Genomic DNA, 18,223 nt, shown 5'->3' with positions numbered 1-18,223 from the left:
AAGAAAAAGTTTATGGAAAACCCATCAGGGACTTGGCTGACTTGAGGGCGAGGATCACAGAGGCCGCGGAATCAATTAATAATAGAAGATTTGTTCGTCATATCTCCCGCTCATTTTTAAAACGATGTAGGGCGTGTATTTATGTTGGTGGTAGACATTTCGAGCATTTTATTTGAATAAATAATTATAATTTTGTTTAATTTTTGTGTTTAATTGAAAACCATTGCAATACCATACAATTACCTACATATCTTTTTAAGTTTTAAGGAACAGAATAGACATTTAAAAATGTATTTGCGTACGAATTTGAGACTATTGCTTTATTGGTATGTTTTGTTTTGAAGGGGTATTGTTCCCAAAAAATATTTTTAAATGTCCTAGTATGAATTTTTTAAGTAAGTGTTATACCATTTTGGAATTGCAATGAAATTACCTAACTTTTTAAGTTACTCGCCGGAGTTGCATAGTACATTTTTTTTTCAGTACACTTGGAGGAAGTTGAGTGAAATCGTAATTACTAAGTCCTTGACTGGACAAGAACTTAATTTTCTTTAAAATCTTTGTTAGATATGTATTGTTTTTTTTATTTCATATTGATAAAGGGTTATTGACGATAACATAACAGCTTTTTTTTTTTAAATATAGCAATATTTGTAGGTCATCGGTACCAAAATCGCCCCACAAGGTGTAAAATTTTTAGTTTTTAAAAAATGCCATTTATTTTTTTTAATACCCAGAGGGGAATTTTTATTTTATTTTTCTGGTGACCCTTGTGACCTCCCCTATCACCCCCCTTCCTATGTACGTAACCTTTTGGGACACCCTGTATATTTGAATCTCTATCAAAAATATATAATATAACCAGGTGGTATTTATAAAAATGTAAGATTTTTTTAATTCATGTTCGAAATTATAACGTATTCAGAAAATCAAATTTTTTATAAATGAAATGAAAACGAACAACATATAAGTTGTAACTTTCCATTTACACAAATTATTTAATAAGAAATATTAATTGATATTATTTACCTTTACAAGTTTGTATTTTTTATTTTTTAAATAATTTTTTTTATAACCCGGTGATAAAAAATTATATATTGCAAAGATCTTTTGCAATAAGAATGAGTGTTAAAAAAGAATCTACAGTCGAACATAAATAATAAAAGTCCAAGGGGTCGCAATATTTTTCTCGCTTTCAGAGGTTTCTCTCTAACCAGAGTTTCTATGTTCGAGTCCGTCCGGACCGGACAATGACTCTCGCTTACAAATGTTTCACATATCCGGTTCTCGGTTATCCATGTTCGACTCTATAATAATGAAAAGTGTACTAGCCAAATAGAATTATGTTTTTTCTCAAGTTGGTTTATTTGCATTTCTTCATAATTTTATTTTTTTATATTTCATTCGTAAAACTTAGTAATTACAGGCAAGAAACTCTTTATATATATATTTCTTTTTAGATAACTACTTACTTTTAATTTAAGACTCTGTGAATTACGAAACATTCCATATTGTTACATATTTATATGTAATTATATTTTTTCATGCCAACAGATTTTATGTTACTCTTTAAAGGCTCAACTTGTTAGCCGACTTCAAAAAGAAGGAGGTTATCAATTCGACTGTATTTTTTTTATGTGTGTTACCGCGAAGCTCCGCCCCTGGTGGTCCGATTTTGATAAAAATTATTTTAATCGAAAGGAATTGCTTGTAGATGGGTCCTATTTTTTTGATTTTTATTTTAAATAACTAGAAGACTAGTATATTTTTAAAACATATTTTGTACCAAACCAAATTAATAATCATAGTCTAATTGAATATAAATATGAAATATTTTGTGGTATAATATTTTTTATACTTATCTATTTAAATTAGATGCACATATTTAACAATATGATTTCATTTTAACTAATTATTTTCATAAAATAACTGTAAAGGTGCAATTTCAAAATGGCCGCCATTTTTCTTTCCTCCGTTTATTCAATTTTGACTATGGATAGAATGGAGGCAAACATAATATGTACAATTTTATCAAAGGTACATATATTTTTTATCTGTAATGGAATGTTTAGTCGTTTTCAGAGTTAGTTTTACTCTATGAAGTTTTTTTTAAATGTGCTTCTTTCGAGATTTTTACATACATTGATATTTTATTCGTATTTAAATTAACTTTATTGTGATAATTAAAGACAATTTTTTTTATCTCTCTCACAATTATAATAATTTTTTTAACTTATTTGGTATGTGCTCATTTTTTAAGACATTTTTTGATGTATGTGTTTGCTATAATAATGTCAACTTTTATCAAAGTTTGTTGAATCTCTTATTATTAATTCTTAAATTCCAGTGAAATGAGTAATTTTCGAACTCACTCGAACCTTTGTAATATTCAACCAATATTTGAATGTACGATTTCAGTTGACTTTATATATTTTTAAATCTAGTTTTTTATATTTAATATACATATTTTAACTACAGTCTTACCTCGATAAGCGAGAGTCTAAACCTTTTTTCTCGCTTAAAGAGGTTCCTTACTTATCCGAGTTCTCGCTTACGGAGTTCGTTCAACGGAACCGTACAATGACTGTCGGTTATCCAGGTTTGACTGTATTTATAAAAGCAGTTAAACGCTTGCATAAGAACATAGTATTGTCTGTGTTTAAAAAATATAAGAAAGATGGAGATATTTGTTCAAGTGTAACATCAGTGGAAATATACCTTAAGTTCAACCAATCACAAGTTCACTCGAATAGTAAAGTCACAACTTTATTTGAACTTTATTCCAAATTTAGTGAAATTTTACAAATAATTTTTAATAACTCAAACATGTATCACAATTATATCAATTTTAAGTTTAATTAATCGCTGCCTTAAAAAAATACTCAATTTAATTGAATTTTTTCAATTTACAAATGAACCTAATTATTCTTGAATCTATGTAACTTTCGCTGGTCGAATGATTTCTATAAAGAGATCTGTGGTCCTTCGAGGCGGATGTTTTTGTTTAGTACTTAGTTTTGATGAGTTGTATATGTTATTTTACAGTGTAAACGGAGCTAAAGCGTATCTTTAGTATATATATTTGTATATAGAGTACAAAGTAGCGCGAGGGTCGCTGCTCACGGACTAGCATTTTAGGGATGGACTAGTTAATTTGTACTTTGCCTGTTTATATATAATGAAGTTTGGAAAATCATTAGTCTATTTGCAATTATGAATCTCAACTCAAGTTTATCTTTTTCCTCTTCCCGAGTCCCTCCTCTGTTGCCAATTTCTAATGACAATTACTAGAAATATGTACTAACGATCTATTAAAAATAATAAGTCTCATATATTCTTAAATATATTATTTAGGTGCTGAAAAATGGGCAAAATTTCCTTAATATGCACTTTCTGTATCCGTATTCTGCTAAAACAATGGCTGCTGTTTGTATTAGCAGAATACGGTTGTACTGTATTCTGCTAATAGCAGAATAGCGAAGTGTCGTGCGGCAGCGAGCCTCGAGCCGATAGTTTGTAGTTATGTAAGTATTGTTGTAGATTTGGAATTGAAATGTAATCAAATGTACACATTCTGACTTTGAGAGAAACGTCTCATGTAAATATAAATGTATAACATAATGTAAGGATTGTTTTATTTTACCTTTTCATCTGTAAAACCCTTAAAATAATTATATGCATAAATATTATGCATATTCATGGAAAATAAACGAATTTTATTTTTATTTTATAAGGTATCAAACGAACTAGCGGCTATCTGATTACGCCGAAGTAGCGAAGTGACCGCTGCCCAAAGACATCCGAAATTGCAGATGCGTTGCCTACCTTTAATCGACGGAAGAGGGTACGCATAGAAAAATGACATTATCCGTCCCTATGCGTCCCTTTCAAAATCCTTCCTACGACAAATCCACATTCCGTTCCCATTCTAATAAGAAAATGGAATGGGAATAACATTAGGTCTCCGGAATATGCACTCATCAGACTGTAGACGACAAATTCCAATAGATGGCGTCCGTTTGCCGGAGTTTGGCAAATTCTACAAAACATTGTTTTGTAAAATTTTGTTGCAATTTATTTAAACATATTTTTTTATAATTTTTATGCATTATAAAACAGCTTTATGATTTAAAAAGTGGTATTACCAGTCAACATATTTATGAAATTTGAAAATACTTTTGCAATACATATTTTTGAAAATTTGAAATTGCCATTATGTTTCAAAGATGTCGCTTTTTGTCGTCCGCGAAACAGATATTAAGTTTTTTTATTAAACTATTAAAAAGCAAAATGGTTAATGGAATTTGTTTTCTTTTCACGTTTTTAAATTAAATAACAATAAATATAGTTTTTTAAATTGCATCAAAACGTATAATATGACAAATATCTAAAAGTGGTCTAACACACGCTATCAAAGTTTTTGTGTTCCGTGTGTATATATAAGCTCGGAGAAGTAATGTCAGTGTACTTGCTTCGGCAGTACATATACTAAAATTGGAACGATACAGAGAAGATTAGCATGGCCCCTGCGCAAGGATGACACGCAAAATCGTGAAGCGTTCCACATTTTTTGGACATTTTTACTTTAATAATTATTGTACTAAATATATAGAAACACTAACTATCACCCGCGACTTCGTTCGCGCGGTATTAATATAGAAACATAGGAAAATAAGAGATGTAAATATGTTTTTGCTCTAGTGTTTCAGCAGTAAAAACCTAAGTGGAATAGATTAAACACTACATAGAATAAAAAACATTTTAAATTTTAAAAATTATTATAATAAAAAAAAAGATACAGAGTACAAATGGATACGTTAATATTCAATTGGAAACAGTTCTTCCCAAAGTTTGATGCGATCTTCTTTAAGATTTGTCATCACAGACAGCGATGTGTCGATCCTGAGGTAGTTTCGCTTGTCGGGCGTCATGGCGGGCCAGTGCAGCCCGCTCAGCTCGGGCAGGTCCAGTCCGACGTACGCGTTCGGGTCACTGTAACAAACAGATCACATTTAATACACCGCTTTCATTACACTTCATGTGTTGTTGTGTGTATGTTGTACGTACCCCGTTTTTGCGAACGTGTACCAGATGGCGGTCATCTTGTCGACGACGTCAGCGTCCGGGCCGGCGGCGGACACGTCCGGGTACCGGTACCGTAGCGAGAACAGGTAGATCAGGTCGTCGTGGTGCGCCGCGCCTGACACAATCGCACAAGCAAATAACCTCACGACACATCGACGACGAGTCTTTTGAGTAGGAGCGGAGTTTACATCACTAGAAGCTCACCTGTGGGCTTGTTGGTGACGGGGTCCTCGTAGTGGCTGTGGTTGCCGACGTACGCGAACTCGTAGTAGTACACCGGATAGGGCGAGTGTCGGCACATCAGGTTGGCTAGTCTATACACACAAAAAATAGTAAAATTGAGCTATATTTAGTACTGCAGAACAGCCCGGCGGACGGATTGTTGATTATCGCCATCTAGTGAGTATAACTGACACTACGACGACATTCAACCGCGCTGTCAATGATAACGAGAATCAGACCGCTTTTGATATCCATAGAATAATGTGTCGAGGATCTATATGTTACTTTACTGTTACCTGTGTACAGGAAAGCCTACAATGGCATCAGCATACAGTCGCCCCAGTTGACTGGCGCTCTCAGCGTCATTGGCTAGTGGTCTGTCTCTCAGGTACACCTGCCTCAGTCGTGTCAACTGCTCGCTCACATTATCTCGAGGAAGTATGAATGAGATCGGAGCGACTTTCTCCCAATCATTGTTGAACTTTGATCTCAGAGTGTCGTTCTTTAATGGATCTGTAACACATACAATGGTAAAATAATTGCAAATAATTGGAAAATATTTTGTATATATATGAGTAAGGTACACTAACAAAATGCCATCCAGAAGAACTCGTCTCTCGTCTGGCTGATGATGTAGGGTACAGGATGCATGCGTCCAGCGCGGACCGCGGCCAGCGGCTGCTCCGTCAGGAACCGCTCCTGGCCGAAGTCATTCTCCACCACCGGCTTCCAGATGCGCACCGGGTCGAAGCCGAACTCCTGTGCAAATCGAAGGATTAACTAAAAAACTATAGGTATAGTTTAGTACTTTTTAAATAAGGTCTTTTAAAATTCCTAAGAGAAGGAACATGCAAAAAACTGTTGTAATGCTTTCTTGACTCACATAGAATCCTCGCAAGGAGTAACCGAGATCCCTCCAACTCTTGGTCTTGAGGCAGTCGATGATCTCGGCAGAGCCGGTGGTGCTGCAATTGAGGAGCCGGGCCTGGCGCTCGGCGAGGTCCCTCAGATGGTGGGGGCTGAGCGTGCTGCCTATTGGAGACCCGCTCATGCTTATTGCCCGGTGGAAGAGACCTGAAATTAATCGTTCAGTTTATAATAGTAGCTAGCAATTCTGGTAATAGCTGTAAGATGAAAAGTTGTCCAAATTTTGTAAAGATCGGAATTTGGGAGGAAGATAATAATTTGTGTGATGACCTTTGGACATTGGTGACAACATATGCAAGAAGACGCTGTGTGATCCCGCGCTGCAGCCGGTGATGGTGACGAGGTCGGGGTCTCCGCCGAACGCGGCGATGTTGCGCCGCACCCAGCGCAGCGCCGCCACCTGGTCCTTGAACCCGTTGTTGCCTGGCGCCAGCGCATCGCCCGTACTCAGAAAACCTGATCAACGATATTTGTAACTTAACATTACCTCATCAAACATAACTTCCCTTGAAGCCTTCACTCAACGTACGAGGTCACACTCGACGCAATGGAATACGGGTGTTTTTCACAAAAAATGACCCTAGCAAAATCGGACTGTCCCACAACTTTAACCATTTTTATTTTTACTTTCTTATAAAGGACATGTAAAAGTGAAATTTCATATGACCTAGGTAAATGTTTTAAAATAGAATTAAATTATAAAGGGTCATAAAAAGCGGATATTTATTTTTATATTAAAAAAAAAAAAGTAAAATAGGAGATGAAGATTTCGTGTGTCCCACAGTACTCTCGGAGACTTCAAATACATCTCATTTGTAGAATATTGGTCTTTGAGTATGTTTAAGTGTTTGAACATAGTCTCTGTATGTCTTAAAGTGTCTTTTCAAGTTTATATGTGATAAACTTATGGTTATTTTAAAAATATGTATAACTATTTTAATACTGTCCTACGAAAACCTTAGTACCGGTAAACCTTAGTAAATCCCGTTTCGTCACGGTGAATTTGATATTTTACATAAGACTAAATCTACTAATTTGTGTATTTTCTTCCTTCCTGGCAAAATTGTGATAGTTTTTGATACCGCCATTGTTGTTTTTAACGTCAGTTGGAACAAAAACTGAGACGAAAGTGTTGGTGTCTTCGGCGTTCAGAAAAAGTTTTCTGGATAGTGACAGTATTTAAAAGGTAAATAAACTCGTATTCTTTACTTTATCATATTGCTTATAAAACATAATCTAACCTTTATTAGATTAATAAAGCTAAAAACAAGTTAATTTAACAAAATATTAGTTATTTTTAATTTTAAAACTTTCGTGGGATGTAAACGTCACCTCCTGTGCGTCACGTGACATACCTATCGGAACAAAATCGTGACGAACTTGAATTGTAAAGCTTAGTATACCGTGAAATATTTTAAAATTTCAATTTAATTATTAATTAAAATTTTTAGTTTTATTTCAATTAAAATCCAGAAATTACATAGGATGTTAGAAACTAGTCGCAAACGATATTACCGCGAAAAACTTCTGCATGAAATAAAGAATCGCGAAATAGAGAAAGAGAGGTTTATTGCATCTATTGATTAAAGTAATTGTGATAATTATCTCGTAAGTAAAAATTTAAAATAATCACCTTAATAATATTATGTTATATGTCATCTCAAATTGATAATTCTATGTCTTTCAATACTTTTATGAGTAATAAAAAAGATTAATGCAGTTAAAACTTTTTATTAATAATTTTAAGTTAATAAAACGTTAACTTCTTTGTGATTGTGTTTTTAAACGCGGTGGTGTGGACACTGCTCAAATTATTCCTATTCGTAACGCACTTGTCATAATAGTCACTGTCCCATATTCTGAATAGTACAAAAATGGTTTTTTAAATATCTATTTCTCATTTTATAGTGTTTATTTAGTAATTATCAGTATTATATTATAGCCAAAAATTCCTCAATTTGCTCAATTTTTAAATTTGTTACACGTATCATTAGTAAAGACAACATTTCAAGTGCCATTTGTCAAAGAAGTGACGAACATGAAACTATTTCCCTGATTGTTTATTAATGTGATAGAAATATGTTACCTTATTGATGTTTATGGAAAGATTTTAAGTATATCTATAAGGTAATATACGTTGATTTTCTTTCAATGCCTGGTCTTTTTATATCTGATTCATTATATTTTGTGACGCACAGGAATACTTTGCATCATATGCTGAGAGAAAAACTTGAATATTTCTTATAATTATGGTTTTATATTAATTTAAATAGCATATTTAGCTAGTTAATAATGTATTGTTTCATACCAGGGACAATATGAACAATTTCATGTACAACCAAAATTATTTTTCCTGATCGTCACAGGGTCAATTTTTCTGAAAAACACCCATACACAAATTCGTTTGCTCGTTCTCATGCTCGGCTGTAACATGCTCACCTAGTGTGCCGAGGCGGTAGTTGATGGTTACGAGGACGATATCGCGGTCGAGCAGGTAGTGTGGACCCGCCATGTCACTGCGCCCGGAGAATACGTAGAAACCTCCCGCGTGAATGTAGAACACTACAGGTAAATGTTGGCCACTGGAAGTTTTTGACACAAATAGAACGCAATGTCAAGTAACTTTTAAGACAAAAGTTTCTATATAAATATCTAATATTGGTCAAAAGCATAAATCAATAAGCGAAATAAGCTAAGGCTTTTCTTTGACAAGTAAATGTCCAAAAAATGTGGAACGCTTCACGATTTTGCGTGTCATCCTTGCGCAGGGGCCATGCTAATCTTCTCTGTATCGTTCCAATTTTAGTATATGTACTGCCGAAGCAAGTACACTGACATTACTTCTCCGAGCGTATATATACACACGGAACACAAAAACTTTGATAGCGTGTGTTAGAACGTGATTCGATAAAGTATTTCTCAAGTTCTAGTACCAAAAGCACAGCACATAAAAATTATTAAATAATTGTGTTAGTAGAATAATTTTGATTTATTCATTTTGTAATTCAGTTTAAATTATTAAATTAAACAATAAATAGTTTTATGTATGTTGATAATTTTTTTTTCAATTTCCAAATTACATACCTGCCATCTATTGGAATTTATAAAATGATGATTCCTGATTTTATTTTCCGTCGATAGATGGCTCTTATTTCATTTTATCTTCCGAAAAAATACTGACATCTGTTAGAAATTCTTGAAAATAATCAAGCTTCACACTCATTGGAATTTCAGATTGTTCAATAGATGGCGTATGAAATTTAAAGAAGTTTCAAATTCAGAATAAAACTAAACACATTTATTGTTTTTTATTAATAACAAAAAAAAAAATATTAATTTAATGTCAAAAGTAAAACAAATTATTACACAAATTTAACAAAATTTTCTAACCTAAAATGGTTTTTTTTTTAATGTTCGGTTTTCAAAATTGTTAATAGATGGCACCGAGAAGTTTTTAAGACGATTTTCGTGTATTTTATAATTTAATATACAAAATTAGTAGAAAAAGCTAAATTAAAGTGTATTTAATTCGTTTCAAATTGCGAAATTGTAATTAAACTATTTAATTATTAGAAACAGTCATTAAACCAACAAAAGATGCGTTCTAACACACACTATCAAAGTTTTTGTGTTCCGTGTGTATATATACACTCGGAGAAGTAATGTCAGTGTACTTGCTTCGGCAGTACATATACTAAAATTGGAACGATACAGAGAAGATTAGCATGGCCCCTGCGCAAGGATGACACGCAAAATCGTGAAGCGTTCCACATTTTTTGGACTAAATTAAATTGCTGCTCGTAAAGAAGCAACCATAACAAACACCTGATCTTGATCCTAAGGCATTTTAATTGAATTATAAAGTATATATATTGCAATCGTTTGTATTCTTTGTTTATGAAATTATTTAAGTTGTTCACAAGCTTGTTGGCAGCTTATCCTACCTTTTATGGCTCGGCGTGTAAACATTAATTCTGAGGCAGTCTTCATCGAGGTAGTAACCTTGACGCGCCGGAAGAGGGCAGGCGGGACCCTCTGTCGTTGCGTTCACCTCCTCTTTGTACGACAGGATGGGTACAGGCGGCTGGAGGTCACAACAACAGGATGTTTTAAACTTAACTTAGTTTATTTATTAAATCGTCACGATCTGTCGATCGAAAGTTACGACCTTTTTATACATAACCGAACCGAATATTCCCTTAATTTACTTGGAATTTTAAATAAATGTTAATTAACATTTGTCAAACCTGAAATCGTAGTTCACCGACAGGAGGCTCTGCGTACCGGATGCCTCGGTATGCTTCGAAGTCTCGCCCCCGCCGTGTCTGCATCATGGACCCCCGGATGGGTCCCGACGGAGTTATCACAACGGGAAATTGTTCGGATTTAGAACCTAAAATGTATTATTAACTTCTGATCATTTTATCAATAGTATTCTTTAAAGTTCAAGTTGATTACATGTTTGGGAATTTGTATTTTTACGGTATAAAATACTGTTGGAATCGCACAAGGAAGTTATTATTTTGTGAAAGTTTAATTATATGGTGGGTTTCTAAACTATTAAAAGGTAGAAAAAATGTATTTATTCTCTGTTTAAATTTAAATCATTTACTGACCTTTACTTCCATCTCTCTGGTCTGCGGTCCGGACAGAAGAGATGAGACATACTAGCAGGTACGGGACCAGACATCTGGACATGATGAAAGCGCGGGACAAACTGACACACTCAACATACTTTAGTATTATTGTTGAATGTAAAATGCATTCTGATTCATTATCATAAAGGAAAACCATGCATACATGTGTTTATTTAATTAAAGTAAAATATTTTTTTTGAGGCATATTTTTCCTTCTTTATAAAGTAATATACCCCATACAAAAAAGTAATATGAATTGATTGTGTTTGTTGTTGATGTTTTGTTACATTCTAACCTCAATAAGTTTTCATTACAGGAGCCAAAAAAATTTTTATTACGTTGTTACAATACTTATAATAAAATTATTTAAATATTTAAAAATTCCAATTGAACAATATTCACGCATTCGTTGTTAACTTGTCGACTTCCCGCTCTATTCTCTCTTTTCATGTATCTTTTTTTATAACTAATAAGGCAAAGGTTCTTAGTGGCCATTATGCCACGTCTTTGGCAGAATGTTTAATTCTGCACTAAACAGTTTATTAGTTACATTTTTAAAATGATAGGTTTGTTTTTATTGTTTTTCATATCAATTACCGATTGTTATGAAATTTTATATTCATATTCAGTAGGTCTGAGAATCGGTTACTATTTTTCATACCCCTATTAAGTTTTTTTGAACTGCGCGCGGACGGAGTCGCGTGCGACAGCTAGTTAATTTATAAATCGAAGAGATTCAGTGCACGGTACACTGACAAAAGCAACTCAAGTTAATAAAGAGACGTGATAGTTTCATAGAATAATTACGAGTGGATGAGGAAAATGTAAAGATATTTGTTGATCGGAAAATCCGACTGTAAATAGTAAATAGACTTGTGTAATTTATTTACTACTACTAGCTTTTACCCGCGATTCCGTCCGCGCGGAATAAAAAATAGAAAACGGGGTTAAAATTATCCTATGTCCGTTTCCTGGTTCTAAGCTACCTGCCCACTAATTTTCAGTCAAATCGATTCAGCCGTTCTTGAGTTATAAATAGTATAACTAACACGACTTTCTTTTATATATATACTAGCTTTTACCCGCGACTCCGTCCGCGCGGAATAATAAATAGAAAACGGGGTAAAAATTATCCTAGGTCTAATTTTCATCCTCTTTCTTTACCTACCTTTTATTATAAGGAAAGTGTATTTGAAAGGTGAGGGGGAAATATACTTTTTCTGTGTGTCTCTTCCTCCGACTATTAATAGTAAACGCATCTGCTCTTGCAGATGTCACAGCGGCCGCTTGGTTATTTCGGCGAATTTAAGGTGCCGCTTGCACGTTTGCCACTATAAATATATTAGGTCCTTACATATGAAATTGGCGTTTTTCGTACTGGCCACTTTAATCACGAATTTCTCCTCTTTGGTAAGGAATTCCAAATTCAAATTTGTACAGCTATAGACTCATGTATTTGTGGTTCGATGACCGTCATTCATTTGTTTTTTTTCTTCTGTTTTTTTCTGTTTGCGTCACTCATTTTACAAAATGGAAAACTTAAAATATCGCATTATTTACGAGTACGAGTTCCGCCGTGGCACTAGTGCTGCGGAAACGACTCGAAGGGTGAATGATGTGTATGGCGGTCGTGTTGCAAAAGAAAACAAAGTTCGTTTTTGGTTCCAACGTTTTCGTTCTGGAAATTTCGATCTGCAGAACAAGCCCCGTGGACGGCCTGAGACTCAAGTTGATAATGAAGAGTTGAAGGCTATTGTGGAAGCGGATCCATCGCAAACCACGTCCGAGTTAGCTGCAGGCTGCGATGTTAGTTATAAAACTGTTTTAATTCACTTGAAGCAAATTGGGAAGATTAAAAAGCTTGAAAGGTGGGTACCTCACGAATTGACTGAAGCAAACCGGCAAACGCGCGTCGACTGTTGCGTTACATTACTAAACCGGCACAATAATGAAGGTATTTTAAACCGAATCATTACCTGTGATGAAAAATGGGTTCTTTACGATAATCGGAAGCGCTCAGCGCAATCGTTGGATCCTGGCCAGCCAGCCAAATCCTGCCCCAAGCGAAAATTAACCCCAAAAAAGTTACTTGTAAGCGTTTGGTGGACTAGTGCCGGTATTGTTCATTACAGTTTTCTCAAATCTGGCCAGACTATTACGGCTGATGTCTATTGTCAGCAATTGCAAACCATGATGGAAAAGCTAGCGGCTAAACAACCTAGGCTGGTCAATCGCTCCACGCCACTGCTGCTTCACGACAACGCTAGACCACACACTGCGCAACAGACGGCTACTAAATTAGAAGAGCTTCAATTGGAAAGTCTAAGACATCCTCCGTACTCCCCGGACCTTGCTCCAACAGATTACCATTTTTTTCGAAATTTGGATAACTTCTTGCAAGGGAAAAAATTCAACTCCGATGGGGCAGTCCAAATCGCCTTCAAAGATTTTATTGATTCCCGTCCGACTGGTTTTTTTAGTAAAGGGATCAATGAACTACCTATGAGATGGCAAAAGTGCATAGAAAATAATGGTTCATACTTTGATTAATTAAATATATTATATTAAAAAATATTCGACTTTTTGTTCCTCCCATACAAAACGCCAATTTCATATGTAAGGACCTAATATTAAAAAATGAATACATGTAACGATCTGAAAAATTAATGGAGACAAAAACTTCTAGCATTTGATAAAAAATACTATTTATTTGTAGTATATATTAGATATTAGATCCTATTGAAGACTATTGAATTTTGACCCCTAAAGTTGATTGACCCCGTCACGTCCACACATGACATGTAACGCGTCTGCATGATCACTTGACAGCATAATTAAGTTAAGACATTGAGAGCGCATATGTAACATAAGTTAAAGTTCATGTAAAATTTTATATTTAGTTACATATGAATAATATTCAAGTTTAAAATTTTATGTTATTGATTATGTAACATTTTTTAATTTTCGAAACGTTTTGGGAATTTCTAAATATGTTAGGGTTTGAAATAAAATTAAACTGGGAATTCTTAAAATGTATTAAAGTCTCTAACTGTAGGTTTCTGAGTCCAAAATCTCTACATAAAACATATCGTTATCCTTCTCATTATCTTTGACATAACAGAGGTATATTTTAATCGGAGATTTTGTTCTTAGAAGCACACGATTAATGAAATATTTATTCGAATGTATTTAAATGAAAAATGATTAAAATTAAAAACATTAATTAGCGATGGAATTTTTAGCGCAGCGACACGATTATAATTATCTGTTTTATAAAAAATATATTACGATAAAAATTCGTATGAATGAAAGCAACTCGCGATTAACAGGAAAATTAAGAATAGATTTATGGTTTTCTCCAATAGATGGCGTTGTTAAGATGAAACTTACAGATTCGAAGTGCGCGCGAATTTCAAAGCCAACTGCAAAATTGAACATCTATGTATTTAGTACATTTACTTTATATGGATTGAATTTATGAAAAACTAGCTGTCGCCTGCGACTCCATTCGCGTGGAATAAAAAAAATGTTAGCGTGTTCTTCCAGACTATGTTCTATATTTTTACCATATTTCCCGCCATCCCTCCATCCATCTATCCATCCATCCATCTATCTAAACATTCGCATTTATAATATTAGTAAGATTTACGGAATTTTTGATACTGTGCCGACACTATGAAGGAAAAAGGGTTAGATCATAATATTATTTAATATATAAGCTAATATATAAGCTAATATAATGTCACATATAATTTCTATTTCATTTTTTAAACTATAGAGAAATGTTTTAAGATAGTTTTATATCGCGCCAAACGGGTTTAAAGTCCGTATACTGTCACCACCACTACTCCACCACAGTGATCGCCAAGTGGTGACGGAGCGCGCGCGACACCACTAACTTACATCTAAGTTGCATCTAAGTTACATATAAGTTAATTAAGTTTATAACGTCGCAAGTTATACTTTTTGGGTTGTGAGTGTTTAAAGTGTTATTTTGCCCAACTTTAAATTGAAATCAACGGAAATCGATAATCTATCTAAGATCTAAGATTTTTTTTATTTAATTAAATCATTTTCTTGTTTAAATTTCACCGATCACAAGAACAATCGAAAAATACGATCTATCGATTTGCAATCGTATAATTATTATTCCATTTTATCCAGATTACTTTAATTAATCTGAAATACTTTTTTTTTTATATTGAAAAACCTGAACATTGATTTCTTCGTAGCCGTTTTATGAACTTAATAACTTAAGTGATAAGATTTGAGAAATAACATAGTTCGACAGGTTCAAATCCCAGCTGGCTTGTAAACATTTTTGGCATTTTATACTATACCAACTAGCTGTTTCCCGCGACTCCGTCGGCGCGGCATTAAGAAAAGCTTTGTTAGTAGCCTATGTCAAATTTTATCAAGGTCCGTTGTTTTTTTGATATTGAAAAAAATTGTATAATAATAGTTTTGTATTAAAAATAGTTAGGTATTTAATTTTTGCAATGTGATTAAGTTATGAATGTGTCTCATCGTAAGTTTCCACTGCAGAAAATAGAAACATATTGCTGTCTCAGGTTTTTTCAGGGTTGATAAAAGAGATGACTATAAATGTGATTGTTCTATTAATCACTGTATGGAAATACTTTAGTTAAGTCAAATAAAAGTTTTAAATATTGAAAAAAATCACCTATTATTACCTATTATATTCATTATTAAAAATGTTGAAAACCAATTTTGAAAATTTTTGTCTTTCCGCAAGTCCGCTTTTGTTCCTTACAATCTCTAACACAGCTCGTTCGATTTTGTCGGGACTTTGACGGGAAGGTAGCTGATGCACGCGAGCTAAAATAGGGTAATAATACGAAAGAAGTCTTCTGAAGAAGTCTGATAAAGTCTTGGGTGACCTCAAGTTTATTATAACACATGGCATTTAAAATAAATAGTAATATTAATCAAGTATTAATCGTACTAATATTATAAATGCGATTGTTTAGATGTATGGATGTTTGTTTAAAGGTATCTCCAAAACGGCTCTACGGATCTTGATGAAATTTGTCACAGATGTGGAACATAGTCTGGAAGAACACATAGGCTACTTATTACGTTTCTTTTTTTAATTCCGCGCGTACAGATTCGCGGGCAACAGCTAGTATATTCATATTATTACGATATGTCATATGCCAAGTCACTTATTGTAAAATATTACCGACTGGGATGACATAAGTTCGAATAAGTTGTATTTAACTTAAAAGGTAAAAAGAACATGTTATGCTAATTTGCATCGTAATGTTTGCTCGCATCTTCATCGTAATATATAAAAATAATATACGAATCTATATGTTGATATTTCTTAATATGTGAATAATTTTTCTTTTATAAGAAAAAATCGTTGTGTGACTTTCTTACTTTATGCCACACTGTAGAGTTACTTACAGTCCGTTAGTGTAATATTTTTTTACAAAATCACCATTAATGGTCTGACTTAGTGAATGTTAAATGTCTATTAGTGTGCCAATTAATTTTTGTCTTTGGAACAACTTAGAATATCCTCTTTGTTATTGTTTCCAACACAACCGCGTCTGTTTTTTTTTTAAATAATATAACGCTGTACAGGAATACTGCAGACAGACTTACTTCTACGTCAGAAGGAGTTTTTGTTTTTGTTAATTATAGAAAATTGCTTTTATGTACCAGAGTTTTTTTTTCAATTTTTGTTTAAATCAATAGTTATTACTAACGTTGGAAACTAGTTAAACAACCTTAACATTTTTTTGTTTTACTTATTTTGTATTTACTTATAAATTCCTCGAAGAGTATATTATATTCTTTATTTTATTTAGAAATTAATATGAGAAACGACAAGAAAGCAATGCCTGTGGTATATATGATTTTTCCTACATGATTTAGTAGAAAAAAACCATCAGTATATTTGTAGCTTTTTTAAGCTTTTAAAAGTTAACATATGTTATGAAGCTCTATTAAAATAAATTCAAAACAACAAAGCTGTTGATTCAAGATGTTAAATTTTAAATCTATTTCGCAACGTATCATATAGAAAATATTTGATATTTGTTATGATTTACTTACAAACTAAATAAGGACAGAGAAAACTGGATTTTTTTTACTTTCACTTGTCTTCGTCCATTCTAATATTTAATTATCGTCTGACTCTTTTCTCGTTTAGAGATCTGTATATTTTTATACTAAATTCATAATAAAACGATAGTAAAATTAAGTTTCAAACAATAGTCACTAATTCAAAAACAATTTCTATTTTAATACTTTTGCTAACTTGAAAATTTATTGTAAAAAAAAATCGAATTTTTCATTTATTTGTATTGATTTCTATATTTAATTCTTTTGATTTTATTGCAAGATGTATATAAAAAAAAGGATTTTAAATAGAAATATATTTTCTTTAATTAGTTAGGAATCTTTTAAGCATACAAGCCAGAAGGGATTTAGAACTGACAGCAGTTAAACGGTTATGTTAAAGAATATATTACGGAACCATAGAATGTAATAATTTTAAGTGCATTACATCATAAGGTGTGTGTTTGATTTCGTTACGGACACGAGGCAAGTTTTAATTCAAGTTGTTTGGAAGATTAATTGCTTTTTTCACTAATACACTTATAATTGCCTCGGCCATTCAAATGTTTAACCTTTTTAAAGTGCGGTCCAGATTACAAAACATTTTGCAACGTAACATAACCTCAAAGAACATGTGAAGTGTAAATGTTCAACCGATAAAACTAATAAATAAACAATTGAAAAAAATCAAGTAAACATGGCTACCGATAAACAAAACGAACAGCAAAATATTAAAAAAGCATTAAATATAAAAGAAAAAATAACAATAAATATTGATAGCTCCGATGGCGCGAAACCAGACAATCATAACCTCAAAATGGATGAACCAAATGGAGTTAATAATGATAAAAATAAACTGGACATGCCGAAAGATTTATTAGGAGTTCCAAGAAGAGAGCATAGGAGATCCTTCATGGAAGAAGAGAGTGCAAAAGAAAGAAGGAGGTTAGTTCTCTTGAAGCAATGCTCGGCTATACTGAAGCAAGGAGAGCAGAAGTACACCAAGGAGTCTCTTCATAAAACCTTTCAGGATGAGGTTAGTAATCACCAGCACAGGTAATTATTGCGATTTGTTTAATTAAAATAAATCTATAAATCGCTCCGCTTATGAAACCGCGTTTTTAATGGCCCAACACTATACATTACCACACACTGTCCGCACATGATCATCGTAAACTCTAAATTAATATTATTAAATACAACTTTCATTACAAGATGCCGAAATATATTTGATATTGAATAAAAAATAAACTCGATTTTGA

The 18,223-nt window shown here is 33.1% G+C and overlaps 2 protein-coding genes and 3 non-coding genes across 8 annotated transcripts in view; 3 read left to right on the top strand and 2 right to left on the bottom strand.

Annotated features, from left to right (window-relative positions):
• The first annotated feature begins 4,464 nt into the window (after positions 1-4,464).
• Positions 4,465-4,571, top strand: LOC123722444. Its single transcript, XR_006756493.1, has one exon. It is a non-coding gene; the product is annotated as a U6 spliceosomal RNA (small nuclear RNA).
• A 230-nt stretch (positions 4,572-4,801) lies between these two features.
• LOC106716018 (esterase E4) lies at positions 4,802-10,945 on the bottom strand. The gene is made up of 11 exons (XM_045684311.1): positions 10,851-10,945; positions 10,482-10,627; positions 10,179-10,318; positions 8,674-8,816; positions 6,505-6,690; positions 6,191-6,381; positions 5,898-6,066; positions 5,604-5,820; positions 5,290-5,399; positions 5,068-5,200; positions 4,802-4,992 (listed from the first exon to the last, which is right to left on the bottom strand). The coding sequence occupies exons 1-11, from the start codon at positions 10,930-10,932 to the stop codon at positions 4,818-4,820; spliced, it is 1,692 nt and encodes a 563-aa protein (XP_045540267.1). The 5' UTR covers positions 10,933-10,945; the 3' UTR covers positions 4,802-4,817.
• LOC123722443 lies at positions 8,958-9,064 on the bottom strand. Its single transcript, XR_006756492.1, has one exon. It is a non-coding gene; the product is annotated as a U6 spliceosomal RNA (small nuclear RNA).
• Positions 9,905-10,011, top strand: LOC123722442. Its single transcript, XR_006756491.1, has one exon. It is a non-coding gene; the product is annotated as a U6 spliceosomal RNA (small nuclear RNA).
• Positions 10,946-14,740: 3,795 nt separating the features above from the next.
• LOC106715309 (NADPH oxidase 5) overlaps positions 14,741-18,223 on the top strand; it is a 35,814-nt gene continuing 32,331 nt past the window's right edge. The window contains exons 1-2 of one of the 4 annotated variants that reach the window (XM_045684217.1): positions 14,741-14,841; positions 17,544-17,997. In XM_045684217.1, coding sequence (XP_045540173.1) covers positions 17,659-17,997 — 339 coding nt within the window. In that variant the 5' untranslated portion in view covers positions 14,741-14,841; positions 17,544-17,658. Of the gene's footprint in view, positions 14,845-17,300; positions 17,998-18,223 lie in introns of those variants that run through there. The other 3 variants (XM_045684214.1, XM_045684216.1, XM_045684215.1) reach the window with 3 other exon arrangements.

This window comes from Papilio machaon, chromosome 25 (assembly GCF_912999745.1).
Source record: "Papilio machaon chromosome 25, ilPapMach1.1, whole genome shotgun sequence".
NCBI lineage: Eukaryota > Metazoa > Arthropoda > Insecta > Lepidoptera > Papilionidae > Papilio > Papilio machaon.
Note: the sequence above shows the minus strand (reverse complement) of the source record. Positions and strands in the feature narration are given on the sequence as shown.